This window comes from Dysidea avara, chromosome 14 (assembly GCF_963678975.1).
Source record: "Dysidea avara chromosome 14, odDysAvar1.4, whole genome shotgun sequence".
NCBI classification, from domain to species: Eukaryota; Metazoa; Porifera; class Demospongiae; order Dictyoceratida; family Dysideidae; genus Dysidea; species Dysidea avara.
Genome location: NC_089285.1, coordinates 11,086,182 through 11,113,146, shown reverse-complemented (window position 1 = coordinate 11,113,146; position 26,965 = coordinate 11,086,182). Strand labels below are relative to the sequence as shown.

At 40.5% G+C, this 26,965-nt stretch overlaps 5 protein-coding genes across 7 annotated transcripts in view; 1 reads left to right on the top strand and 4 right to left on the bottom strand.

Moving 5' to 3' along the window:
• The window catches only part of LOC136244226 (uncharacterized), a 144,367-nt gene that overhangs the window by 53,558 nt on the left and 63,844 nt on the right, over positions 1 to 26,965 (bottom strand). The window lies entirely within an intron of this gene.
• On the bottom strand, positions 591 to 2,695 carry LOC136244654 (uncharacterized). Of its 3 annotated transcripts, XM_066036208.1 has the most exons (5): positions 1,516 to 2,695; positions 1,350 to 1,433; positions 1,206 to 1,253; positions 1,056 to 1,158; positions 591 to 693 (listed from the first exon to the last, which is right to left on the bottom strand). In XM_066036208.1, exon 1 carries the CDS (start codon positions 2,663 to 2,665, stop codon positions 1,706 to 1,708), a length of 960 nt encoding a protein of 319 aa, XP_065892280.1. In that variant the 5' UTR covers positions 2,666 to 2,695; the 3' UTR covers positions 591 to 693; positions 1,056 to 1,158; positions 1,206 to 1,253; positions 1,350 to 1,433; positions 1,516 to 1,705. The 3 variants fall into 3 exon arrangements, with proteins under 3 accessions (XP_065892280.1, XP_065892279.1, XP_065892278.1); XM_066036207.1 differs by lacking the exon at positions 591 to 693 and having other exon boundaries at positions 1,123 to 1,299; XM_066036206.1 differs by lacking the exon at positions 591 to 693 and having other exon boundaries at positions 1,123 to 1,253.
• LOC136244092 (uncharacterized) lies at positions 3,325 to 5,397 on the bottom strand. The gene has a single exon (XM_066035610.1). The coding sequence runs from the start codon at positions 5,395 to 5,397 to the stop codon at positions 3,325 to 3,327; it is 2,073 nt and encodes a 690-aa protein (XP_065891682.1).
• On the bottom strand, positions 5,538 to 7,512 carry LOC136244091 (uncharacterized). The gene is made up of 4 exons (XM_066035609.1): positions 7,152 to 7,512; positions 6,802 to 7,058; positions 6,351 to 6,680; positions 5,538 to 6,104 (listed from the first exon to the last, which is right to left on the bottom strand). The coding sequence occupies exons 1-4, from the start codon at positions 7,510 to 7,512 to the stop codon at positions 5,538 to 5,540; spliced, it is 1,515 nt and encodes a 504-aa protein (XP_065891681.1).
• Positions 12,634 to 13,197, top strand: LOC136244090 (uncharacterized). Its single transcript, XM_066035608.1, has one exon. The coding sequence runs from the start codon at positions 12,634 to 12,636 to the stop codon at positions 13,195 to 13,197; it is 564 nt and encodes a 187-aa protein (XP_065891680.1).

Sequence of the window (26,965 nt, the reverse complement as noted above, 5' to 3'; positions counted from 1 at the left end):
TATACCGATACATATCGTATCGGTGGCTGATATAGACATCTCTACTATACCCCGATATTGCTGCTAAAAACCGATACGATACACCGATATACAACTGAACTATCTTGAGGACACTGTCCAATGATCAAGCCATATTATAAACCCTATTATTTAAGCAGAAATCTTTTAGTCCATTTAGTGCCACGCCCCATGCGAGCGTTTATAATCGGCAGATGTCTTATAAACAAGGTGTGAAAGTGTGAACACCGTACAGACACTAGGGAAGGTGTATAAATCGTTAGTCAATACTCCATTTAGTGCCATGCACCACTTATGATACAAGAAATATTTAAATAATTTGCAAGTTGTGTGGAATGACCAAAACTCATGTACACAGTCACAAACCACGAACCACATTCCAGACAAAACTTTGTTTCCCTACATTACATACATAATGAAAGCCACAACCAAGCTCCACCTTAAACTGATGGTGCTTTGTGGAAGTGTGAACTGCCGTGACAGCTAGCTACAAACAAAACAAATGAGGCAATTCTAATTGTGTATAAGATGGCTGCAAAATTCATGAAAATTTCTTGCAGTAGAGTAAACGTATAACAATGCTATTACAGCACAACAAAAATTTAATAAACATCAGTTTAACACCAAGTGATTATTTCTTGGATGTCTGCATGATGACACAAGATTAAGTGAGCCCTGTAAAAGAACAAGCAGGCACTGAAGTAAACATTTAAAAATTATATTCAAGGCTATAAGTGAATCTGGTGTACCAGAGGTAACGTAAATTTGTTTTGGTGCCTAAGTATGTAAACATGAACACAAGGAGACCTGTCAAACAACAAGTGGCCACCAAACAGAATGTACAACATGGTAAATATATTTCTTAGCTATACAACAAGAAATTCAGGATAACAATTGTACCAATTCCCACTTTTAAGCTAAGTGAACACCTGATAATATTGTTTAACCCATTTTACAACCAATACCTGAACATTAAGTTACACTAGTGCATAAAAGTACACTTATAAAGCAATTGCTGTGAGCTTGTGTACATATACCTTAAGTCAAAGCTGCTAATCAGACAACTGGCCAATTATCACTAGGGCTGGATTTGTGGTCAACACAACTTGCTTGGTAATCTGACAACACAAGAGACCAGTCCTATAAAACAACAAGCAAGCATTTTTGCCTGGTCAAACGTGACTTACCATGACTACATCCGACTGCTAGTACGTGAACTGCTATGACCAGATGGCCTGCAAAACCGACAGTGTCATTAATAAGTACAATACACCAAAAAATCTGGGTATTAGGAAAACATTTAATACTATACACACAACACGTAAACTGACCTGGGTATTAGTTTGTTACCATCATGTGAGATAATACAATTATGTAGAAATTCATGACACCTTTTGACGTCACAATAGTGAGCACTACAAAAAGAACGCACAATATAATTCCTCAGGGTCTGGTTGTAAACTGATACGAAATTCACAATACTAATAAGGGTCCTACCTGGTCCAGAGTTAAGTATCACAACCACATCCACTGTTAGTGGGTGAATCACTATGACTGTCGCTACGGACAGTACGATCGCTGGTTCACAATTCAACTTTATTCACAATATTAACCACTAACATAAAACGTGTCCTTGGTACCATAATTAGAATAATAATAATAACTAGTTCAACTTGTTCTTATGACCTCACGTGATCTCATTCGCAATAGGGATTGCGACACTCCCCACACAAATGAAATTCCCTGATGGATCAAGCCATTCTCTCAACTTCTCCCTGGCCTTTATAGTCGCCTGTCGTACTGGACGTCTCGTACCACCATCTTCTGAACTATTGCGTGCTATCTCATTTCCATTTTTTTTCTCATCATCTTCCTCGTTATCAGACAGGGTATCATTGCCATCACTCACTTCTGACAAGGAATCAAGGTTAGTGTTATTTCTGTTACCATCTTGAACAACAGTTTCACTGCAATTAACTTGCTTATTCTCATCTCCTGGACATTCAATAGGATAAAGGAGTTTTAAAGCTCTGTGTAAGTAACTTTTAGTCGACACCATTACCTTAGCTGATCGTATTCTCTGGTCCTTTCCTCTAATAAGTTTGTGTATTACTCCAACCTTCCACCTTCCTCTAGGGAGGTTTTCCTTGATCAAGACCACATCCCCAATCTGGGGAGTATTATGAGCTAGCCTCTTGGGTTGTTTCAAAGACATTTGTGCTCTTTCTCTAAGGTTTAGCAAATAATCATTCCTCCATAGCTCCCAAAATTGCTCCAACTTCCTTTGACCCCTTTCCCAGACTCTTAGCAGTTTCTCAGCATTAGACATAATGGCATTAGGTTGGTACTCCTTATCCTTCTCTTCAGACCCATTAGTACAAACAAAATTGCTTGAGTTTAGTGACAAAAAGTCATTCGGCACTAAAACATGTCTGGAATTATCGTCACCAACATACACTAGTGGTCTCGAATTCACTACAGCTTCTGCTTCTGTCAATATTGTACTCAGTTGTATTAAGGTAAGACAAGAAGTTCCCAGTGTCTTCCGCAGTACTCTCTTGGTGAGACCAACTAAGCGTTCATAAAAGCCACCCATCCATGGGGCTAATTCCACAATCAGAGTCCACTGTATTCCACGGCCAGCCATGTACTCCTGAACTTCATCACTGAATAAGGCTTCCTGATTGGCTTTAGAAAGCACCTTCCTTGCCAGCTTAAATTGCTTGGCGTTATCAGAAATGATGCGGTGAGGAACACCCCGTCTAGCAATAAATCTGCATAGACATAAAAGAAACTGGTCTGTTGACATATCTTCGACTATTTCCAGATGGACCGCTCTCACTACTAAGCAAGTGAATAAGCACACCCATACTTTCCTTACCACTGGTTTTGATTTCTGACCTGTATCACAAGAATACTCCTTTACATATAATGGTCCAAAGTAGTCTAGACCTGTGTACTCAAAGGGCAAAGCTTCATTGACCCTCTCCTTAGGCCAAGGAGGCATTCTGGGCATTCTGAAAGGATTTCCTTCTGTACGGCGACAAACTCTACATTGGTTCAACGTCGTTTTGACTTGTGATCACCCCTGTGGGATCCAGTACTCCTTCCTTGTATGTGCAAGGGTTTGAGCAACTCCCGAGTGTAGGTACTTACCATGATAGTATTCAATTACGAGCTTTGTATAATGGTCATTCTTATGTAGTAGCTTTGGGTACCTTGCATCCTCGCTCAAGCCAACATTGTCATACCTCCCCTTACATCGTAAAAGACCATCATCATCGATCACCAGATTGAGTTTGTCTCCTATGTTGGTTTTCTTTCCCTGATCTGAATAACTTCTGAGTAACATCTGTCTTGTACGTAAAGATCCCACTTTAACTTTGCTCTATTAATTTCAGAAGCTATCAGTGGTCCATTGTTGCTAGTTTGTTTTCTCAATTTGTCTACAAATCGTAGTAACCAGGCTGTGATCCTTAGCAGTCTTGACAGGCTGGAAATATTCTCTTCCTTGATAACATTACCGATTCCACTTGTTAATTCCTTGCTATTTGACTGAGTACCATTGTTGCTTGACTGAGCACCCTCCCCCGCTATCAGTTTAGCTTCATAAAACACTGTGTCTGTACCTCTGGTCTCAGGATTAGGCTTGGTTTCTGGTAACTCCCATTTGGGCCATTTATCCCTTGGCTGCTGCAGCCATTGTGGACCATTCCACCAGATTGAGGAGGACAATTCTAGAGGTGTTTTACCTCTGGTAGCTATATCAGCAGGATTGTCTTCACTTGGCACATACTTGAATTCTACTCCATGTAATGACTGTATCTCCTTGAGACGATTGGCAACAAACACTGGAAGGGGTTTGGTTGACTGTAGCCATTGCAGCACACACTGTGAGTCAGTCGATAACACTTTGGACGTAACAGGAAAACCAAGTTCCCTTTCAACAAATTTCAGGCCTCGCACTCCAATGAGTATTCCCAACAGTTCTAGCCTTGGGATAATGATGCCTTCAGAAGCAAGATGAGCCTTTGCAAAGATCAAATCAACCCTAGTTGAGGTTTCAGAAACTTGATATAAATAGATCGCTGCGGAGTAAGCTTTAGTGGATGCATCACTGAAACAAAGTAATGCATGTTCGACCGATTCTCCTGTTAGTCTAATATTCCTAGGTATCATCTGCTGTGGAATACATTCTAAGCCGTCTAAAATCGCTTTCCATTTCTGTGTTTTCTCTTCATTAAGACTGGTATCCCACTCCCACTTCTCCCTCCATAATTCTTGGACAAACAACTTAGCCATTAACACAGTAGGGGTAAAATATCCTAATGGGTCAAAAATTGACGCCATCACTTGTAACACTTCATGTTTGGTGGACGCCCTTTTCTGCTTTGTGTTGGAACAAATTGGTATGGCTATGGTGTCATCTTCACAGTTCCACACAATACCTAAGACTTTGCACACTACACCCGAGACTCTGTCTCTTTCTTCAACAAACTCAATAAACTGTTTAGAATTGGAACCCCACTCCCTCAAATTCATGGAGGCCTTGGTAAACAATTCTTTTGCTTTAGTGTAAAGTGTCTTAGCTTCAGTTACATTCTGAACGCCCGTGACCACGTTGTCTACATAGGTATCTCGTAGTAAACTAGCTGTTAAGGGAGTGTTGCACTGTTTCAAGTGATGAGTAATAGTAGCCCCCAGAAGAAAGGGACTGGAAACCACTCCAAACGGGATTCTGCAAAAACGAAACACTTCTAGGTTTCCCTCAATAGCCACATTCTTAGGATCCTTCAACCACAAAAACCTGGTCACATCCCGGTCTTGTTGCTGGAGTCCTACACTTAAGAAGGCCTTCTCCACATCTGCTACCACAGCAATAGCATTCAACCGGAACCTAATCAGTAATCCACAAAGGTCAGGTAATATGACTGGTCCTCGATAGAGGCACTCATTCAAGCTCTTATTATTCTGCTTGGTCTTTGCCGAAGCGTCATATACCACCCTTACTTTAGTGGTATTCTTTGTGGGAGTGATTACTGCATGGTGTGGTATGCAGTGCTTAACCTCACCTTGTACAACTTCACCAGACACCTTCTCAATTACGCCTCTATCTACTTGCTCTTGTATAACAGCTGAGTACATTTCAAGCAAACGTGGATTCCTCTTTAATCTGTTAAGTGTGGACTTTAACCGACCAACCGCTAACTGGTAGTTTTCTGGTAACAGCTGAGGGGACTCCTTCCATGGCCACTGTACTAGATATCTACCATCATCAAACTTGACAGTATTGTTAAACATTTCTAATGCCTGATCATCATCAGAAGATTTTGGGGAATCACTGATTCCGATTGACTCCAAATTCCAAAAGCATTCCATGTTAAGTCTGTCAATGATTGATGAATCGGCCTTACTAAGCATATGAGTTGAAATCTTCATACAAGGAGGGGCTGTTCCTATAGTGCTCACCAGCAAGCTTGGCATTTCATCAGTGTTATCCACTGAGGGGTATCGGCCTCCTAAAATCCACCCAAGTTTTGACTGGAATAAAATAAGCCATTTCCTAATTCCACTTTCCTTGGAAGCAGCAATTCAAAATAATAATCATTGCCTACTAGCATCTCTATTGAACCGTGTTCTGATTCACTTGGAAGAGTATCTGCTAACTTGTGTTCCCAAACATCATTCTTAAGAAACGCAAGATCTTCTGGGTTCAGTGGAAGACGACTTATTTTCCCGGTGATGTGTGGCACAACACTCGCCTCAATGGACATAATGCTTCCGTCCTTCAATGTCAGCTGCAATGAGGTAGGCCTGTACTTAATTTGTTTGGGTTGGTCAGATCCAAAGGTCGCTACCATCAGCTTCTCTGGTGGTTTCAATGTTAACTTCAGATTGTCTGCTAGCTTCTCTGTTATATAAGTTCTTTGACTGCCTGAGTCTAAGATCATTCGGACTTGAGTTGCTTGGTTGCCTGGGCTCTTCAATATTGTAGCTCTAGCTGTCTGCATTAGCACTTGGTTACCACAAGCTACCGTTACTCCTTCATTCTCCGCTTTCTCTGGGTCACCTCGTGCGCTAATGGTCTGTAATTCAGAATCATGTACCTCACCATCATCAGTCGTAAATAGCCTAGAGCACAGACTTCGGTGGTGGCTGGTCTTACCACAGTGATAACAACTTCTTTGTCTCTAACAATCTTTAGCCATATGCCCCTTTTGTAGACACTTAAAGCATAACCCTTTGAGCTTCTCTATTCTTGCTTGTTGGGTGGTGTACTAGGGACACTCGTCAGACCAATGATTCTGGCCGCAAAATACACATTTCAAAACTTTCTGAGAATTTCTTCTTTGGCTTGGGTCACTACTACCTCCTGCCAACAGTTCTCCAGCAGTAGATTTGTAACTACGGAATTCTCTCTGTTGGTGTCCTTGTTTATACGCTGGCTGGATTGGAGGAAGTTGGGAAGGATGGTGTATTTCCCCACCTGCCATCTCCATTGCTGTGATGTGTTTGCCCAGAAGTTCTCGTAACTTGGCTACTGTCCAGTCCTCTTCTCCCTTCATCATGTATAACTGATATAGCACTGCTTTAGGTAACTTCTCTGTAATCAAGGCTACAAAGTGCCTGTGTTCAATGTCCTCACCCAGTGCTTCTAGGCTCTGCAAATGACACTCAATACTGTCATAGCACTGTCGCAACTTGCTAAGGTGATTCGTTGCTGCAGGGAGATGGGTAAGATTACGGTAATGGGCCTCAATTATCAGCTGCGTATTCCCAAACCTTCTCTTCAGTACATCCACCACAACCCTTATAGTTAGTATTTGACAGCTGGTACCCCAAGATAGCATCCAAGGCTTCACCAGTTAGTTTAGATTTCAGATAATTCATCTTATCAATTGAAGAATACTTTCCTTTGTCAATGGTCGCCTCAAAGGTGTCCCAAAATTCTTGCCATTTCAATAAATCCCCATTGAATGTGGGTATCTCAAGTTTGGGTGGCTTTATAGAGGTTTCAGTAGGGGTGTGAGACCATATATCTGATAAGGTAGGTGTTGAGTGAGCTGAATTTAACCTATCTACCTGTTCTTATACTTGTGTAACTCTTTGTTCTAACCCGAGAGTCTGTGTACTTTCCAATTCCTTACGCCTTTTTTCCGTTTCTTCTTTCATAACTTTCAGCTGTGAGATCTTGCTTATACAGTCTTCAATCATTTCGCTCTCTTCGTCGAGTGTACTCTGGAACTGTTCGGACGCTGCAGTGTCTTCAGTTTGTTCTAACGCCTCTACTAATTTATCATTTGCGGTTTCTAATCTCGCGAGCTTTGTTTGTAAATTAAGTAACGCCTTGCTGATCGATAAATTTAGCTTTAGCATTTCTGGCAGGTTATCACTCAGTTCTGCCTGCAGTAATGTACCTGCCTCGGTGTTCTCTTTAACCAATGCTCTCTTTTCTCTCGTTCGGGAACTCTTCAAAGTCGAAATCGCTGGCATTTTGGCGATCTGTTGAAACTCAAAACAAAAAACCAAACCTTAACAAGTATTACCACACGCCTTCTGGGGTACCGTTATCACGCAATATATGCCACGGTACCACAGCTTCTTTGTGTGAGGTTAAAAAACGGACAGGAGGCGGCGGTCCAACACTTAAGAGATTCCCGGGTTTCGGCACCAAATGTCACTACGGACAGTACGAGCGCTGGTTCACAATTCAACTTAATTTATTCACAATATTAACCACTAACATAAAACGTGTCCTTGGTACCATAATTAGAATAATAATAATAACTAGTTCAACTTGTTCTTATGACCTCACGTGATCTCATTCGCAATAGGGATTGCGACAATGACTAGATTGCCTGTAAAAACAGATAGGTGAGCATTAAATGCAATACACTAAAATTTGTCACTTTTTACACAAAATAAATATTGTGAAATTTTATTCGTTTAGTTGACATTATTACAGAGACCTGAATAGACAGGCATATCAAGAAGTTTGCGGACATTTGCTATACTTTTGTTCATGGCAAAAATGCCAGCTGGAACAACATATCAAATAACACATTTCAATTGAAAAATCATTAAAAATTAAATTAATTATCGTGAACTGCCTACCTCGAGTCTGTTTAGTAACTTTCCGAATTTGATAAGTGTAGAGCAACTCTCTGCGAGTACGATGATGCCAAAAGAAGTCCAATTCACAGAAATTTTGGCTTGTCAAAATGGCGTAAACTGACCAGGTGTAACAAATTTCCCCATACATTTTATATTGAGTGTTTTGGGATCATGCAATAAAAGGCGTAATAACCTGCGACACATGATAGATACCTCAGATTCTGAACCAGATTTGGAAATAGCAGTGAATAGCGATTAAGATGAGCTATAGTAGAAAGAAATCATAGGAAATTTAAGCTTGTCATTTTAAGGTTGAAAATCACTTACTTTTTCTATGGGGAATTGAATGCCGGATATTTGGAAAGGAACGCTCTGATCTATTTCGATGTCTTGATAGCCATTATTAACCTTCACTACATTAGTGTTACAATGAAACAAAAGCACTGTGAATTAGTTCCGCAGGTTAGTTTGTGAAAATCACAGTGTTCCGTGATTAAGCAAAATAATGTCTGTGCCATGTAGCAAACTTCTTCATATGTTTCACTGTATATAAATCAGTAATTTAGACCAGAACATGTGAATAAGTATACTTTTCATACATACATCAATATCTGGCACAGATTTGCATACTAACTTTTCACCTGCAGCCAAAGTTCCAAGACTTCTGATGATGATGTAAGTGGCAAATGATAAGATAGCCATGGTTTTTTGACAATTGGTCCGTACATCTTGTCAACAATCTCGCCATGAGATAATACGAGCTAGTGGAGCCGAGAGTGGAGCTACTAGTTTTTGCCTGGCGGGTCTCTAAAATACCGTAAATTCGGTTAATCAGTGTGTGTCGATGTTTATCTAATCTTCGATCTAATCAGTTTCATTAAACTCCACTCCAGACTCTTATTCTTTCAATTTCATACTTTAGCAACGGTGTACAGCCTCAGCATTAAAGTACACCTCACCATGAAATGAAATCCAATTGCAATAAGACTTAATGTTGATTACTCAGCTTCATTACTTCTCTCTCACGCTCCTTCTTGGACTGCCAACATTAGTTCAATTCAATTTAGAAACTGCATATCACATGTGTCCACTTGGGGTGTTACAGGGACATTCCAAGGGACTTCCCCTAAATAGATCACGTGATAATTGCCAGTCTTTTGTGGTACTTGTCCTTAGTCATGGCTCAGCAATGCGGTACGTGTGTACTATAGCTTAACTATAGGATTGTTTGTGTGCTGCAAAAATTTTTGTGCGATGATGCATATGGTCGCATAGAACACGTGATGGTAGGGCAAATACCCGCCGCTATGCCTATGGCATTAACTAGCTTAATCTATAGCTACTCTATTATGTTGCTGATACATCAGGGGCACCAGAGTAAGGTGAAAGTGGTAGCTAAGGCTAAGTCAACTGGTCTATATAGTCTGAGCCTCTCTGGGCCCTCAGAAAATTTTAGCTAAGTATAGTACTGCAACTTTTAGTCCTTCAGTGGCCAAATTCGCTTCATCAAGTTTGAAAGTTTGTTTAATTCCAGTCAAAAAGGCTCAGATCTCAATGCACTGGTTGTATCTACTATACCAGCTCTGATGCCCTATATATACATTGCCCAAAAGATAGTCAGAGTATTAAAATGAACTCTTGTTATATGCTTGCATGGACTCTTGATAATAATGACTATAATTATGTATTTAGCTTTCGGGTTGCGTATACAAGGTATTCTTTCATCTGCTGGTATAAATTACTATTCCATGCACTATGAGGCCTGGGAAATGTAAAGTTCTAGCTCCACACTAAGAATCAAATTATGTAATGTTCCAACACAATGATAAGATAATTGCCAGAGCAGAGTTCATGGATAGTGTATCAGAAAAGAGTTTTGAATATTAATTGAGATGTTTTATTTAAGTGCATTTTGACTGTTCCTCCTATTATTATTGTTCAAATATCTGATATCTTGTTGGTTTCCCTCCATCCTCTTTACTGATCTCTCTCTATTGATTTTATATGACTAGAAAATCTGTGTACCTTTTCAATCCAGTTACAACAGTTGATCTAAATATGGTGATGATGCAGTTATTGAGATGAGGAGATGAATATAGTGTTTCCCTACAGTACCACAACGTAACACACAAACACTTGAAATGTAATCTGAGACTTACGTGTTTATAGCTGCAGTGAACTAAGTAAGATCACTATAGTTGCTGGTAAATATTGCATCATATTACCATCCATCAGTGCTTGTGCAATAAATTGTCTGTATTATGAATTCAGTCAAAATTATGCATAGCTAGCTGTGTAGTAATTTATTAGGCACCCAGTTAACGTTTAAGTTTGAGCATAAGATACCCGAAGTATTTACCACTGATATATTTTGCAAATAATATTATAAAATATAAAAAAGATAAATATACTCTAATAGAACAGTCAATAGCCAGTTGTGTAGTAATTGTGAACTATAATTAGGTACTTGCTAATTATGAGCATACTCTAAAGCGTTTACCACAGATATGAGATATTGTAAATAGTAAATGAATACCACAGTAAACATAGATCTATAAAACAGTCTGTCTATTCTACACTGTAAATTCATACTTCCAAATTTACAGTGTGAACAGTCTGTAATGTGCATGCCTTTGTCAAACAAGGTGACAGGTGCACATGTTTGACTCTCCAAGATAATAATATTATTGCTAATTTCCAAATATCAGTCATCTAAATGTTACCATTTAAACAATTTTGTTGTTCCCCCAGTGAGACTATCACTATAACAAAAATGAGTGATATCCACCCCCAAAAACGCCTTCGCTGTAAAAAAAAGGCGCGTCCAAGAAACTACAAGTATCTGTAATCCATGCAATGTAATTAACAGCTCAGTTGTAGGGAAAGACTTCATGAAAGTAAAAATAACTGGTAACTTAAAGAGCTGATATCTGGAGTGGCCAAGAATCAATCTTAATCCAACTACTAATTTTTTAATCCATGCAAGAACACCTTGCATTGGCTGTAAAAAAAAGTTCATCCATGAAAGTAACTGGCAATTGAAATAGCTGATATCTGAAGCGGCCAAGAATGAATGCTGATATACAACTAATTGGAATTAACAAAAAGTTTGACATTGAACCTTTATCTTTTTCAGCTCAGCTATTTCAATTGTCAGTTACTTTCATGGATGTTTTACAGCCAATGCAAGGTGTTCTTGCATGGATTAAAAAATTAGTAGTTGGATTAAGATTGATTCTTGGCCGCTCCAGATATCAGCTCTTTAAGTTACCAGTTATTTTTACTTTCATGAAGTTTTTCCCTACAACTGAGCTGTTAATTACATTGCATGGATTACAGATACTTGTAGTTTCTTGGATGCGCCTTTTTTTAACAGCAAAGGTGTTTTTGGGGGTGGATTACAGTATACTCATACCTTTAGTTCAAAAGTTTTTCTGTGTTCCAGCTACTTCATCCTGTACTGCAATTATAGCTAACCGAGTTTAAACCCAGGACACTTGGAACATGCTGGTGTTTTTCAGTAGATTGATTAAAGGATATTTGAATAGTAATTTACTTGTATTATTGGTCACACAGCATCGCTAAACTTCACTGAATACTATATTCTAACCTGAGATGAAACAGCTCATGATAGAGCTCCTGAAGGACATTATTATTCACTACTGGATGGCAACGGATCAGCGTTTAGCACGCACACCACGATAATTATCACCTACTACTTTCTAATTAATGCCTTCACGCATGTGCAATATATACACCATCATAACATTACACACACACCCCCCACAAACCCCCCCTACAACAGAGAAGGTGCAGTACAAAAGGAACCAGGGTGATAAGTACAACAAAAAAATTACAGTGTCAACAAACCCAAAGAAACAAAGACCGTCAAATTTACATGGCTCTAGACACGGCGTCTGCAAGAACATTATCTCGTCCCCTAACATGATGTATTTCAACGTTGTATTTCTGAAGGTCTAAGTTCTGCTGAAGTAACCTCTGATTACTGTTCTTCATTTTGTTAATAGATACTAACGGATTATGGTCCGTGTACACTAGGGAATGGAGCAACAGTAGGATGCAGGTAAATATGTAAATGTTGAAAGGAAAGTAATAGAGCCAAAGTTTCTCACAAGTAGAATAGTTACGTTGGCGGTTATCATTTTTTGCTTAAATAACACACAGGGTGATCAATACCTTGAAGTTCTTCTTGCAGTAAGACACCACCCACTCCAATGTCACAAGCATCCACCAACAACTTGAATGGTTTACTAAAATTGGGTGCAACAAGTACTGGAACTAATAACTGTGACAGACTATCATACATGCACACACGCGATGTATTAACATTAGTTAGGCTTCATTAATTGCTGCACGTAGTTGTACTTTGTTTGTACTTGTTCGCACGTAGTTGTACTTTGTTTGTACTTGTTCGCACGTAGTTTATCTTGATGAATGATTATTAGCCGCTGCTTAATAGTACATAGTGACAGGTTAAGGATGGCCAATCTCCACTTGAAATCTCCTTCATCTTTTCCGTTTTCACGTCCTGACGAATGGCCCAGTTGGAAATGCCGTTTTGAACAGTTTCGTCTGGCATCCGGGCTATCAACAGAAGATGATCTGAGACAGATCAGTGCACTACTTTATTGTATGGGGGAAGACATACTAAATTCTACTGACATCTCCAACTCAGATAGAAAGAAGTATGATCGAGTTATTGCCAAGTTTGACAGCTTTTTCAAAGTCCGGAAGAATGTCATATTTGAGCTTGCACGTTTTAACCGACGTAGTCAATTAGACGGGGAGTCAGTGGACCAGTTTATCGCCACTTTATACAAGCTGGCAGACAGTTGCGACTTTCGTGACTCACAAATGAGAGATGAAATGATCCGTGATCGCATTGTCGTCGGCATTCGCGACAGTGCCCTCTCAGAACGCCTGCAAATGGATGCCCATTTAACTCTAGAGAAACCAAAGAAACTTGTTAGACAACGTGAGGCAGTCCAAGTGTTGTATCTTTACCACCACCCAGTTGAACACAATGTGGCACACTCTAATTAATACACACTAGACACACACATGCGTACATTCTAATGTATATATGTATAACACTCCTCCCCTCTAAGAAAAAATACACAATCAGACCTGCCAAGTCACACGCATTGGGCGTGTGACACACGCATTTCAACCAATTCTTACATGCGTGCTGCCTCAAACCTCCAGCATTTCCCTAAACTTCCTTCAGAATAAACTAAAACCCACAATTAAATATTATAACCACCCACGCATTAATTGTGTGTTGAGAATCGTCACTTTCTCAAGCCATATGTGTGTATACAAACTATTAAGCCATCCAAGTATTAAAATAGTATTCATTTTCGAGTTATTTTGTGTAAATGAATTTGCTAATATTGTGTCACACTTGTCATTTTGTAGATATTTTAAATAATGATCACCAACACTTGTAATAAAGCACACCGGCAAGTGATTATAGAGTTTAAAATACGTAGAAGAGAGGGAAGTTAAAGGTGTTACTGTGAATGTGTATCGTGTAATGCGGCAGCAAGCAAGTCAACAAACCAAGGTGGTGTATCTGTCTTCGCATTGAACCAGTACACAGCGTTGAAGCTCATGTTAAATTTTACTCGTCCGCCCAGACAGTCCTTGTCGCTTGTGTCAGGAAATTGTAGACCCCGTGTAATGTATTGGCAGAGCCGAGAAGTGGAGTACTCGACAGAAGTTGACTGAAAAGTGATAATCATGATGGACGATTCCTGGTTGTGGCGTCACTTGTCATGGTACCGCACAATTTGTATACTGTAGTGTCGATAGAGTAGTGGAATAACCTGCACAAACAGCAGTATAGGTTAGATAGTTGTAGCTATCATCAAATACATACACTTTTTTTAAATGCTGTGTGTGCATGCCCAAATAAATTGGGCATTGTTTAGAACCCTCATGAATGTGGGTTCTGTGTTGAAATGCTGTCTGGTTAGGTGGCTTCTTAGTTAACCAGGTAGTGTCTCCAGCATTTTCAGGTGGTCCACTTGGCAGCTCTGCACAATCAGAGAGAAAAAAAATGGAGGATTTAAACAATGTAAATACAGTATGTGTGTGTGTGGGTAGTAACAGTTATGTCCAGTTACGGTAGTTCCTCAATTAATCGACGTGGTGGTCAACGGTCTCTTTGGGGACGTACTGAAATTGTTCCTGGTGTGGTACTCATAGATTCATCAGACTCCTCTTCTTCAACCACCACCAATGGTATAGGGTCATCAGCATCAGCTACACCACTGTCAGGTACCAGGACTTCTTGCTGTGGCTGCGTACCTAGGCGAGGTTTCAAATGATCAATGTGAGCTTGTCTGGTGTACCCATCAACATTAACTTTATAGGCTAGGGGACCCAACTTTGTACTATGTCAGCAGGAACCCACTTGCTAGTTGCTGACGGCCACAAGTCTCGATGATATACTGCTTGTCCTGGCTCAAAAGTACGGGATAAGTGACTTCCAACTTGTTCCTCTGTGGCAACAGCCATTCTTTGTGACAAACATGGATGAGCCGTGTCCTAAGTGCACGGCCAAGCAGGATCTCTGCTGGAGTGCTGCCCGTTACTGAGTGAGGGGTATTACGGTAACTAGCTAAAAACTTGGCAATTTTGGTTTCAATTATATTGTGTCCAGTTTGCTAGGCTTGCTTCACTTACCTAACCATATTTTCTGCCAACCCATTGGATGAGGGGTGGTATGGTGGCGCTCTACGATGGGTGATACCATTGCTGGTCATGAAGTGGTGAAATTCTGTGGATGCAAATGGTGGTCCATTGTGTCACTGGAAGTCCATGAGTTGCAAATACATGCCTTAACTTATCGGCAGTTTGTTTTGCTGAAGTTGAAGCCACCACAAACACCTCTGGTCATTTAGAGAAAGCAACCAAAAGCAACCAAAAGCAACCAGTTCTTCCATTGAACATGATCAACATGTATACGCTCCCAAGGACCATGTGGGACTAACCAGGGGTGTGCAGGTGTAGTCGGAGGGGCAGAAGCTGATAAAGAGCACTGTTGACACTTCTTAGCTAGACTCTCAATAGCAGAGTTACGTTGGGGCCACCACACATAACTTCTGGCCAACATTTTCATGTGGCACACCCCCACATGATTACTGTGAAGTTCATCCAGAAGCTGTGCACGAAACACAGTTGGAATCACTACTCTGCTGCCCCAGAGAAGACAACCATCTACCACTGTAAGATCATTTCTCCTATTGTAATATGGTAGGAGTGGTTCATCTCTCTTACTTGGCCATCTGCCATGCTGTACCGCTTTAATGACTGTGGAAAGTATTTTGTCCCGTTGCGATGCCTCAGCAATCCGTGGGTAACTGCTCTGTGTCCACAACCACATGCAACCGCTCTGTGTCCACAACCACATGCAACCGCTCAGCCCCATTGCATTCTTCAGTAGCACTGGGTAATCTGGATAAACAGTCCGCGCAGTGGTTTTGCGTACCTAGTGTATGTTCAACCTTGTATTGGTATGCACTCAAGATTAGTTCCCAACGTTGCATCCTTGCAGCTGCAAGGGGGGGTTGTATTGGTATGCACTCAAGATTAGTTCCCAACGTTGCATCCTTGCAGCTGCAAGGGGGGGTTGTATTGGTATGCACTCAAGATTAGTTCCCAACGTTGCATCCTTGCAGCTGCAAGGGGGGGGTATGCCCTCTTTCTCTAGTATCTTACACAATGGTCTATGGTCTGTCACTAATGTGAACCCTCTCCCATACAGGCATTGATGGAACCTACGGACCCCAAAAATGATTGTTAATGCTTCTCGCTCAATCTGTGCATAATTCTGCTCTGGCCCTGTTAATTTCTGAGATGCATAAGCTATTGGTTGGACATCACCATTCTGCATTACATGGGGCATGCTACCAGTCATAATCTGTTCCAGAACTTGACATTTCATCTCCACTTGATGCTGCACTGTCTGTGCTTGAATTATCTAATAATGCACATACCATCTCTGCTGAATACATACAAGATACTTGACACATTGATGCTATCTGCAAAGTATGACACAGACAGTAAATCATACAATGGTAATATATAGTAGGAATGAAGGTTTGGGCTATCCTGGTAGAAAATGTCACCCTAAAATCAGCACCGCTTTTCTTCTTTCACACCAGCTTGGTAGTACAAGTTAAGTATAATCAAGCCAAAAATACCTTCAGAATGTCTCCAAACACCTCCAACAAAATTAATTATTTAGCTGACTTACAAGCATGCTTTTCACCAACCAATGCAGAAGATACAGCACAACCACCATGTAGTTACATACCTTTGTCTCTCATGTCTTTCTCTATTATTGCATAGGTATTGATTTGTAATAGTGTATATGGCTTTATGCAGCACTGGCTATTACAGGAATTATGTCAGACTGTTCACAGAATGCCTCTTGTACTGTTCTTCATTTACAATTCTGTAGAAAGGATAGAACATGACCAAAAACAAAGGCTATCTCACTTTTCAGTACTAGTACCTGAAGTCATCATTATCATAGTGACCAATTACATTGATTATAGAGGCAACTTTTGCACTGTTCTTTGTAACGCTGCATAGCAGGTAAAATGCAAATGAAATAAAGCAGAATAGCCACATTACTTTTTGGTAAATGATAGTCAGGATGTGCATTCTATCATGCACTATATGCGTTGGTTCACCAATAATGAATTATTACAAAAGATTTTCCTTGTACTTGAATAGCTTACATTATCAGAATCTGGCATCCAGAGTGCTGTTGCCTGATGTGTCGACACCTCTGGTGAAGTATTCTGCAAGGAAATGAAGTGAATGATATATAAGCCAGTTCACCTAACTTATTTCAGCAGAATTTAGTATCCCATTTGATAAACTTGATGTCATTTGGTACACTGAAACATCTGGCAACGTGTTCTGTAAACAATGTAGTAAATTATGAACAAAACAGCTAAGCTTACCTTCACAGAATTTTGGGCATCAATTGATAAACCATGATGTATCAGTTCCTCTAATATAGTGCTCTAAAAGCAATAACATCACAAAAGTGGATGGATAGTCACGCAGCTCACATGTTCATAATTCGGCTGCTCAATCGATGCACTTGACGTGGCTTGCTGCATAGACCTCTCTGACGAAGATTTCTAAGTGTGATAGTGATGGCAGTAGCGTAAAACAATACGCAAGAATGATTGAAGACTCACTTGCACCCTTTCGCAACTTCCATGCTTTGACTTAGGCCTGCAACTTGGTTCAAACTCTTCAGAATCACTGCTAGAACAGTCAGCGTCACTTAAAAGCAAAGGAACTGAAGATAGTTCCACTAAAAGGTTCATTTTTCGAAGGCTCATCTCAGCTACCATTCGACCGCGTGGCTTACTATAAATTCTTCGACTACCCATTCACAAATAGCTTTATAGCATGCACCCTATTTACTCCGAATTTAGTGATATCTATATTGGACTGTAGCCTAGAGATTAGGTATTACGTCAGTGCTTTAAGTAAGTTGATATCGTAATGTATCGCGAAGAAATAAATTGTGCAAATAAATGTAAAAAATGTATGGGAAAACGTATGCTGGGAGATTAAGGGTTAACATGTCCTCTCCGTTTACAATAATAACATGTGGGACTGGTGGCAACCTTGATGTGCCAGCGTGATTCATATCCCGTGGATTCAGTGGACCTGACCCACTGCCCTGTCTCTCCTGAAGCTTTGTTAATGGGATCTGGCCGATTAGACTGCTTGTGAAAACTGCCCTTATGTGTCAACGCATATTCATCAGCTCGAGTGGCCGCTTGATAATTATCTCATCTATTTGTGACCGGATCTTGGAAAACCTACCTTTTGGGCACAACAAACTTTTTGGGAAAACTCAAATGAAAATTGAAATTTTTAAAATTCGCGTTTTTGCACAATCGGATTAAGCAACTATTAAACCTTCTTGCTATGAAGTTTCACACCCATAGGTTCTTTTTCCTAGGAGATATCCACTTTTACAAGTGGAGGGGCAGTGCCCCCTTACTTTTTCCAATACCCAGTTGCCAAAGTAAAGCAACTTTTTAGTCATTAGCCAACTTACTTCATCTTTATTTGCTGGGATTGCATGGGAGTGCACGAGATCGATATACTCTAATAGAGCAGTCACCTAACTACTCTAATAGAACATTCAGTAGAATCATAAGTTTTCCCTGCTATATGCAATTAATTCAAAATGTCTTCACTCTAACACTTATATCAATCAACAGCATGAGTCTATCTGAAATGCCTTCATTTACTGATGTATCTAATTGTACAGTGTCTCAATGATAGTCATTGCGTAGTAGTATCCTATTTAAGTACACATGTTCCACTGAAAATGCTCTCAGATTCAATCTCAAAGCATACAAATCTCAAAATTTTCCTGTGGGGACATACCCCCAGACCCTCTTAGTATTGGCATTATTTGCAAGCTAGAGTGCAAGTACACTAAGGTATAGTTAATGTTTTTAAAACACTTTGTAACTTACAGCCAACCCACATGACTTGCCCCCCACTTTTGAGTACTGTTCTCTGCCCCGGCTATCATGCCCCTCAACACTCACTTGTACTGGTAGTTGCTGTCTACTGGCCTTTCCATTGTGTGATCAAGCTTTCCAGTATAGCATCAAATCATCGGCATCCTCAGCATCTGTAAGCCCTTCTGTACCTAGCTTCTTTCCAAAAACATCAAGAATTTCTACTGAAAACTGTGATGGAACAGTACATTCACGAAGCTTGTCTTTAACATTTCTGCGAACATGAATGGAACAAGTCAGGTGCTGAGCAAGCCCAAATTCATGCTTAAAAGCGTCAAGGAGACCATCAGTACCTAGCACTCTGATACCCTCCAGTTCCCAACCAGCCTAAAAGGTAAGACACAAATGTCTTCTTGAAATGAACACACGCTGGACCAACAATAGCTGCTGGTGGACGAAATCACTTCATTTGCAATAAAATATTACAGTATGTTATAAAAGTCACTTCAAAGTCCCTTAAAGAAAACATTGGATCAACAATCCCACTTGCTTCGTGAATTTCCCGATTCAACATGCTGTACTGATGTTCTGTGTTTCAAATTTCTGGCTGTAGTCATTGCATTATGCACTCCAGCACATTTGTGCATACTACAAATCCACTGAAGTGCACAGATTCTACCACTCTTCTTCCTATTGTCAACCCCCCACGGCTTTGATTGATCTCAGTTCAAAGATAAGGTGAGTCCACAATCAAGCCCAGTATCTGTTACTTCTACAAACAGTGTGAAAGCATTGTTCAGTGAAGCCATGGATGATCAGTAGACAGTTTCTGCATTAGTTGCAATTATAGTCTAGAACTCTTTGCACAGTTGATATTACCAGGTGCAGCAAATAAGTTCAACATCTGTTAGATGCAGGTTCCATTTCCCTGTTCTTTCAGCATGAATGAATAGTATCAAAGTCCCCACATACTCAATATACTGCAACCACAACTTGACTGTTTGAGATTCTTCTGCAAGAAAGGATTTGTACTTCAGTAAACGTTCCTCCGACTTGAACAGTTCCTCTAATTCAGCTAAATCAGCAGTGGTTAAAGATTTTGTTTGAACTTCTTAATACAAATCACAGATTCTTGTAACATTCATTCTCTAATTTGTCTGATGTATGCCTAATTTCAGCCCTTATGATTTTAGCTGCAACACTTACTATGCTCTCTGCTTCCTTTTCAATGTTTTCTTTCTTTTCAGAATACTATTTGTATAACCTGCCATGTTTCTAAAGCACATAACAGAACCATGCCCCTCAACCTCTGCAAAGAATATGTAACCTTCGTAATGTTCGTACAATTTTTGTTTTAGCCTTGTAAATGTCAGATCCTCCAAGCAAGTCACTCAGTAGAAACTTTAGCTAAAGTACAAACAAACCTGTAGAGAGTTTAGTTATGAACATGGTACTCAGTAGAATTCAGCTACAAACATACCTACAAACAAATCACCCTATAGAGAGTTATGTAGGTGTAAAATGAAGGTGTGTAGTTGAACTGTCTAGAGGGTAGCTGAAATCTCTACTGTGTGCCTTCTTTGTAGATGGCTCTCCAGAGGATGATATATTTGTATATAGCTGAACTCTATACTAGGTGACTTGTTCATAGCTGAACTCTATACTAGGTGACTTGTTCATAGCTGAACTCTATACTAGGTGACTTGTTCATAGCTGAACTCTATACTAGGTGACTTGTTCATAGTCGAACTCTAAACTGGGTGAGCAATTAGTAGCGCAAAAGAGACCTGTTGAAGCGTTCAACTAATCCATCACCAGCAGGGTGGTAAGCTGTTGTTCGTGATTTAGTGACACCGAAAGCATCGAGAGTCTGACGTAAGATAGTGCTCTCAAAGTTTCTTCCTTGATCTGAATGTAGGATGTCTGGGATACCATAGCGACAAAACACTGTTGTAAGCTCTCTGGTAATGGTTGCGGCTGTTTGATTAGGTATTGGTATGGCCTCTACCCACTTGGTCATGTAGTCCTGAATAACCAAAAGATAACGGTTGTTATGTCGGGAAGTGGGAACTTCCAAAATATCTACTGCCACCATCTCCCAGGGCTTGCCAATGGGCACAGTGGTCAAAGGGGCACGAGTTGGTTTTGCAGGCTTAGAACGCTGACAAACTAAACATTCTCTGCAATACCTTTCTATGTCTTGCAACATTCCAACCCAGTACCCAACTTGACGTACCCTGGCTGTTGTCTTCTCAAATCCTAAGTGGGCAGCAGATACAGCATCATGATGCTGATATAACATAGTGGAGCGGTATGACTCTGGGATGAGAGGAACCAATACTGTGTTAAGGCTAGGTGATGGTGTATACCTTCGACATACTAACCCATCATGCAGGCACAACTGTGACCAAAGCTGTTTGTATCGAGAGTAAGGATGAGTATGCCATACAGAATTATGAGGTGGGGCCGACTGATTTTGACTCAGTGCTTCATAAATTTGTTGGATAATGGGATCGTTAAATTGTTGCTGGCGTAATTCTTCAGTGAACAGATGTAGCTGTGTAGTTGCAGCAGTGTGTGCTTTTCTAGAGAGTGCATCTGCATTGCCATTGTCCTGCCCTTTGCGATATGTAATTGTGAAGTCATATTCCTGAATGGCAAGTGCCCATCTGGCAAGGAGGCCTTCCATTTTCTGTGCAGATAACCACTGCAAGGGAGCATGGTCAGTAATGATAGAGAACTGTCTACCTAACAAATAATGTCGAAACTGTTTAAGGGCATGGACAACAGCTAAGCACTCTTTTTGAATTACGCTATAGTGTTGCTCTGAAGTTGAGAGAGCTCTACTAGTGTATGCTACAACATGGTCACTTTGTTCAAGTACAGCACCAATACCTGTGGCACTGGCATCTGTATATAGTTGAAATTGTTTAGCAGCTGTAGAAAAGTTGGGATATTTAAGTATTGGTGCACACAAAAGGGCATCTTTTAGTTGTTTAAAAGCTAATTCACAAGACTTGTTCCACACATAAGGGGTCCCATTGTTGGTTATGTTGTACAATGGGGCTGCGATATCTGCAAATTTGTGGATGTAACGACGATAGTAAGATGCAAGCCCCAGAAAACTTCTAAGGTTGCCTGGCTCAGATGGAGTAGGCCAGTTAGTGATTAGTGACCTAACTACAACAAAACAGTGGTCTGCTTTTACATTACCTAGCTGTATGTTTGTTGTGATTTGTCCCAAAACTGAAATGGGCTCGCCAGCTGCTGACACTAACTGCAGTCCCTGTGGGGGTTTAGCTAGTTTGTGGTTAGGTGTAACAAGGTTCTCTCTTACTAATGAAACAGACGACCCTGAGTCAACCATTATCTCAACTACTCTGTTTTCTAGTACACCATTAATTATGGACCCTTGTGTTCTTACTGCTGCTACAACTACACTACTATAACTATCTACATTACTACACAAAGGGCTCACTACTTTCAGAGGCGCCCCCAGCCCGTGCGAGACGCCCCTTGTCCGTTTCCCGAACAACAGTCCTTCGCGAGGTGGCCCATCCTTCCACAATTAAAACATTGTTTTAATCTCGGGCAATTACGCTGTACATGGCCAGGCTGGTTACAACGGAAACAGAGGAGTATGGCTGGCTGCTGGGAGGTTCTCTGATTAGTTGCCATGGCGGCCACTTGTTCAGTCAGGGCGGCGACTTGCTCTGTTAGGGCTTCCACACGGTCAATTGGCTGCTGAACAGCTGCTAATTTTTCACCAGGATTCTCAGCATCAATAGTCATCAACAACTTTGCTTGCTGCATCAGCTGCCCCAAGTCATTAATCTATCCTGCTGCACGTAATTGCTTGCTTATTTCCAGGGGGAGTCCCGTTAGAAACTGGTGCATCACTAACTGTTGGCATGTTGTCGCATCTGTTGCTGGCATAGCTCGATCTATTAGCCTTTTTAGTTCGTGACAGTATACAGACAATGACTCGCCAGGATGCAACCGTCTGCGATGAAAGTCATCCATCAACACAAACCGTACTGGCCCCATTCTCTCCAGGATGTTTTTCTTAGCTAGGTCATAACTTGCTTGCTGCTCTGCGGTCAACTCTAGCCAGGTAAGTCAACTCTCTCCCTCTAATAGTGTCGGCATTTTCTTTGCTTTCATTTTGTCGTTCCAGTCATTTGCACTGCAGCAGATCTCGTAACGCTTGAACCATTCAGTTGGGTCACCTTCTGAGAAGATCCTGGGAAAACTGATGTGCTTGGAACTCGTTGCAGCTGTGCTAGGGGTAGACATGGCCAACTTCAACCGTCCTCTGCTACCAATGTAATACTCGTCAATAACTAACACTCAAGCAACTAATAACTTTAATATGCCAGACTGAATAATGTACAACATAGCAAGACTTTATAAATACAGGATACAGGAAATTAACTAAGTGATGTCATATGATTACAAATATATTTATGTGTTGTTACATCAGCAATGTGTGTGTGTGTGTACAAGTCAGTTCAATATTACACTTTATTACATCTACTACCTTTAGGTCAAGTATTAAAGCCTGGTCTCGCCAGCCAGCCAGTATTTTTTTCTTTTGCCATTAGCAGTCATTAAACACTGGTGAGACTAACTACAACGGCCAGCCCGTTATCCTAAGATTAGGTTTAATCGATTACAGCAGCAAACGACCTGCCAGTGTTTAATTATGAGGTAGTTATATCCAATGGATGTTTTGGGTGAAGCGTTGAATAAAGTAAGCAAGTATATAAATAATTATAGTGAGCAACAATATATTATTATTAATTAGCTAACACTAATAATTATTAATTACAACATCATTCCAGGTTCAGCTAACTATGTATAGGAAAGGGAAACCACAGTTATTGTTCAGATATTAAAGTGCTGCGACAGAAAAACTTGGTGCTCATGCTGAAGACGCCTTTCGTGTAGTTTGCAAGCTCTCTGGTATTAATGAGCCATCTTTCATCCAGGATTTTCATGATAATGTTGGAAATGTACTATTTTTTGGGTGGTAACCTGTCTTGTTTCCTCATGAGCAACACAGATATTGTATGGAGGGGCTGTAAACTTCTCAGTGTTACAGTAACCCAATCAACATCCTGCACAGATACAGATTTGCCTTGTCAAAAATTTCAGCCTGTATGGCTGTGCACCATGGGGAGAGTACTGTTGACAATTGTTTGTAGATGTTGGACAAGCACTTGGAGATGGGGTACAATGGTCAGTTGAAAATGATAGCCAGTGATCACTTGTTGATGAAGTACTGTGACTAGTAGGTAAACATGGAGGACCATAAATTCCTGATATTGGTGGAATTTAATTATCTGACCTTGAGTTACCCCACAGAGGATCATAGCTACCAGGACTATATGTATCCAGTGGCATATCACCATGATCAAATGATGTTTGTGGCATGGCTGACAATGAAGATACCAATCTAAAGTTAATGGCGGATAATGGTCCACTTGCTGTTTCCAACTGATTGTTGGTCACACAAGAAATACGATCATGGGTCCTGTAACAGTTGATCTTCCTCTTCTACTCTGTTTAGCAACACCTCCTTTCTGTTCACCTACTCCTGTAGGCAGCCCAGACATAGTTAATGATTCAATATCTGCAGTGTGACATTGCTTTCTCCACTAAAATCTACCAGTGCAAATATAGAAAACAAACAAAGAAGTGGGATGTTACCCCTGTCCTGGAGAAAATGTATGCGTACATACCAGAGCTAATGGAAGGTGTTCGTGTGTTGCGAATTCAGTATACTGTTCTTTGCACCATTAGGTAGTTCTGCCAGAGAATCACCCTGCACGAAAGCAACCTACTGTTACTCACACTGCTCCAACTCCCACAGGTGAATTAATTCAAAGTAAACGTTCAAGATTCCATTAGCCATCATTTATAATCAACATTTATGTACTATAGCTAAAATGTCAAATACATGTCAAATGTCAATACTCCTTGAAGCCTAAGTAATTTATATCTGGAGCTGGGTATCTCCTGCGGACTGCCCGCATAACACAGGATGGAATAAATTTCCTATTATACCTTCCTAAATAGCCATGCTGCCACATCACCCACTGCCTATATGCAGCTTTTTGATAGCTTGCTGGACCATAATCAGGATCATCTGCAAATATATCTGATCTGCTAACAATGGCTATGGACAACACACGGTTGTCTAGCACAGCAGATTCAAAACTTTCACTTGTAGTGATGCATGTACAACACACATTTTCTGCAGGAAGAGGCATGGGTTGGCACTTACCACATTTCCACTAGGGTAGATCATTGCTTGGTGGTGGTGGTTGTGGTGGACTGGGATCATCACACCTTTTGCTAGTTGGATAACACCCCGGCTAATATATGCTGCGACAATCAGCTGACAACACTGCTATCTAGTTAGCGAGGATACAAATGTTTGTATGAAGCAAAACATTATATACTGCACATTTAATACACTTACTGTGATTTCTTCTCTAGTTTGTCTAGAGCTCACAGCAGCTACATTTCTAGGTGATTCTGTGTATCCACCGAGGGCTGCACAATTTGTTGTGTAATTCATATTTAATACAAACCCAAGTTACCTTGTTTCTAAGTGGTTCCACAACCGCAACTTTCACCACAGTGTAAGCTGGCCGCTTTTCAAGGCGTCTTTGACAGGTGCTTTGCAGTCACATCTCACCGCCACGTTGTCACTCATCGAATTGAAAGCCAAGTTTTAGTATCAACATCGATAATTATGTACCTCTGCTTCAACGTCACCTGTAACAGTATTTATTTTGCAAGCAATTTGGTAGAGTGCGTCCATCTTCTCCAGTTGCTCTTTGTGCACGTGACAATATTTGCGCATAATTACTGAAGAACCTTACATAACAGATGCCTTCATTGGTAAGATGCTTGAACGGCTTCATGAACATCACATTGTCCCTTAAAGTATTTCACTTTCATCTATAATATTAATGTGGGCTTCAGTGGAGCCTTTATAAGCATTCTTTTGTTCTTTTGCTATTTGTTGCAACAATTCAATGTTAGCTGTAACTGAAGTAGAATTCAACTGTTCAAAGAGATGGATGGTGTCTGCTGACATTGGAACATTAGCAGGGGCTGTGGGCAAAGGCAGTCTACTTAAAGCATCAGCATTGGAATTAGCTGGCCAGATTTGTACTCTATAGTGTAACTGTAGGCAGAAAGTGTCAATGCCCATCTCTGTATTCGAGCAGAGGCTAACTGTGGAATGGCTCTACTAGAATCAAATAAATGTGACAAAGATTTGTGGTCAGTGAAAATGACAAAGTGATGGCCAAATAGGTACCTGTAGATCCCTTGTTCATGTCTCAATAGATCCCTGTCTCTGAGGCAATACAAAACACAGCAATTACGTACCTGTAACATTGGCAATGCATAGGCGTTCATTGGATAGCAAGCACCGTTACAAGTTGACAGGCTTGTTCTACTCAAGAACGCTACATTTCTCATGTTGCAAACAGCTGTAAAGGTACAACAAGGAACAGCAAAGGTACAACCACGAGCTGTCATCTAAATTAGTTAGACATCAAAACAAAGCGCTCTACAGAACTTAGAAACCCGAAAGGCTCTGTGTTGTGGTACCTGAGTGAAGCGAGGGCACTACTACAAGGCCTGAGGGTTTCTAAATTCTGTAGAGCGCCTATGCGTTGCCAATGTTACAAGTGCGTAATTGCTGTGTTTTGTATCGCCTCAGAGACAGGGATCTATTGAGACATGAACAAGGGATCTACAGGTACCTATTTGGCCATCACTTTGTCATTTTCACTGACCACTAATCTTTGTCACATTTATTTGATTCTAGTAGAGCCATTCCACAGTTAGCCTCTGCTCGAGTACAGAGATGGGTTTCTAAATTCCATAGAATCCTGTGTTTCGATGTCTAACTATTATTTAGAAGTATCGTTTAGGTTCTTTTGACTCGTGAAGAAGGTGAGTATTACTAAACAAAGTGAACATAAACAAATAAATACTCTACATGGATAAGTAGAAGCAGTTTACAGTGGAAATACTGGCACATAAAGAACTAAAGTGTGTGTATATACCATGGGACAACCATCCATCAAGTGCTTTGCTCATCCAGTCATCTTCATCGTCAATCCATTCCTTGGGCTCCCATGTTGACCAGTGAGGAATGGTCAGCTCAGGCAGTATGGCACAGAAGTAAAATTTCTCCAACTTTAGAAGAACTTTCAAGCAGAGGCCTTTGTTATACTGAATCCTTTCACCGTGACTGTTCTTTGCCT

Excerpts from the sequence above, each read along its gene's own strand:
- LOC136244091 (XM_066035609.1), bottom strand. The coding sequence starts at position 7,512 with ATGCCAGCGATTTCGACTTTGAAGAGTTCCCGAACGAGAGAAAAGAGA. Across the intron at positions 7,059-7,151 it reads AAGGCGTAAGGAATTGGAAA|ATATATGGTCTCACACCCCT; the intron begins GTACACAGACTC and ends CTACCTTATCAG. Across the intron at positions 6,105-6,350 it reads AAAGAAGAAATTCTCAGAAA|ACCATTAGCGCACGAGGTGA; the intron begins GTTTTGAAATGT and ends TCTGAATTACAG.
- LOC136244092 (XM_066035610.1), bottom strand. The coding sequence starts at position 5,397 with ATGGAATGCTTTTGGAATTTGGAGTCAATCGGAATCAGTGATTCCCCA.
- LOC136244654 (XM_066036208.1), bottom strand. The coding sequence starts at position 2,665 with ATGGCTGGCCGTGGAATACAGTGGACTCTGATTGTGGAATTAGCCCCA.
- LOC136244090 (XM_066035608.1), top strand. The coding sequence starts at position 12,634 with ATGGCCAATCTCCACTTGAAATCTCCTTCATCTTTTCCGTTTTCACGT.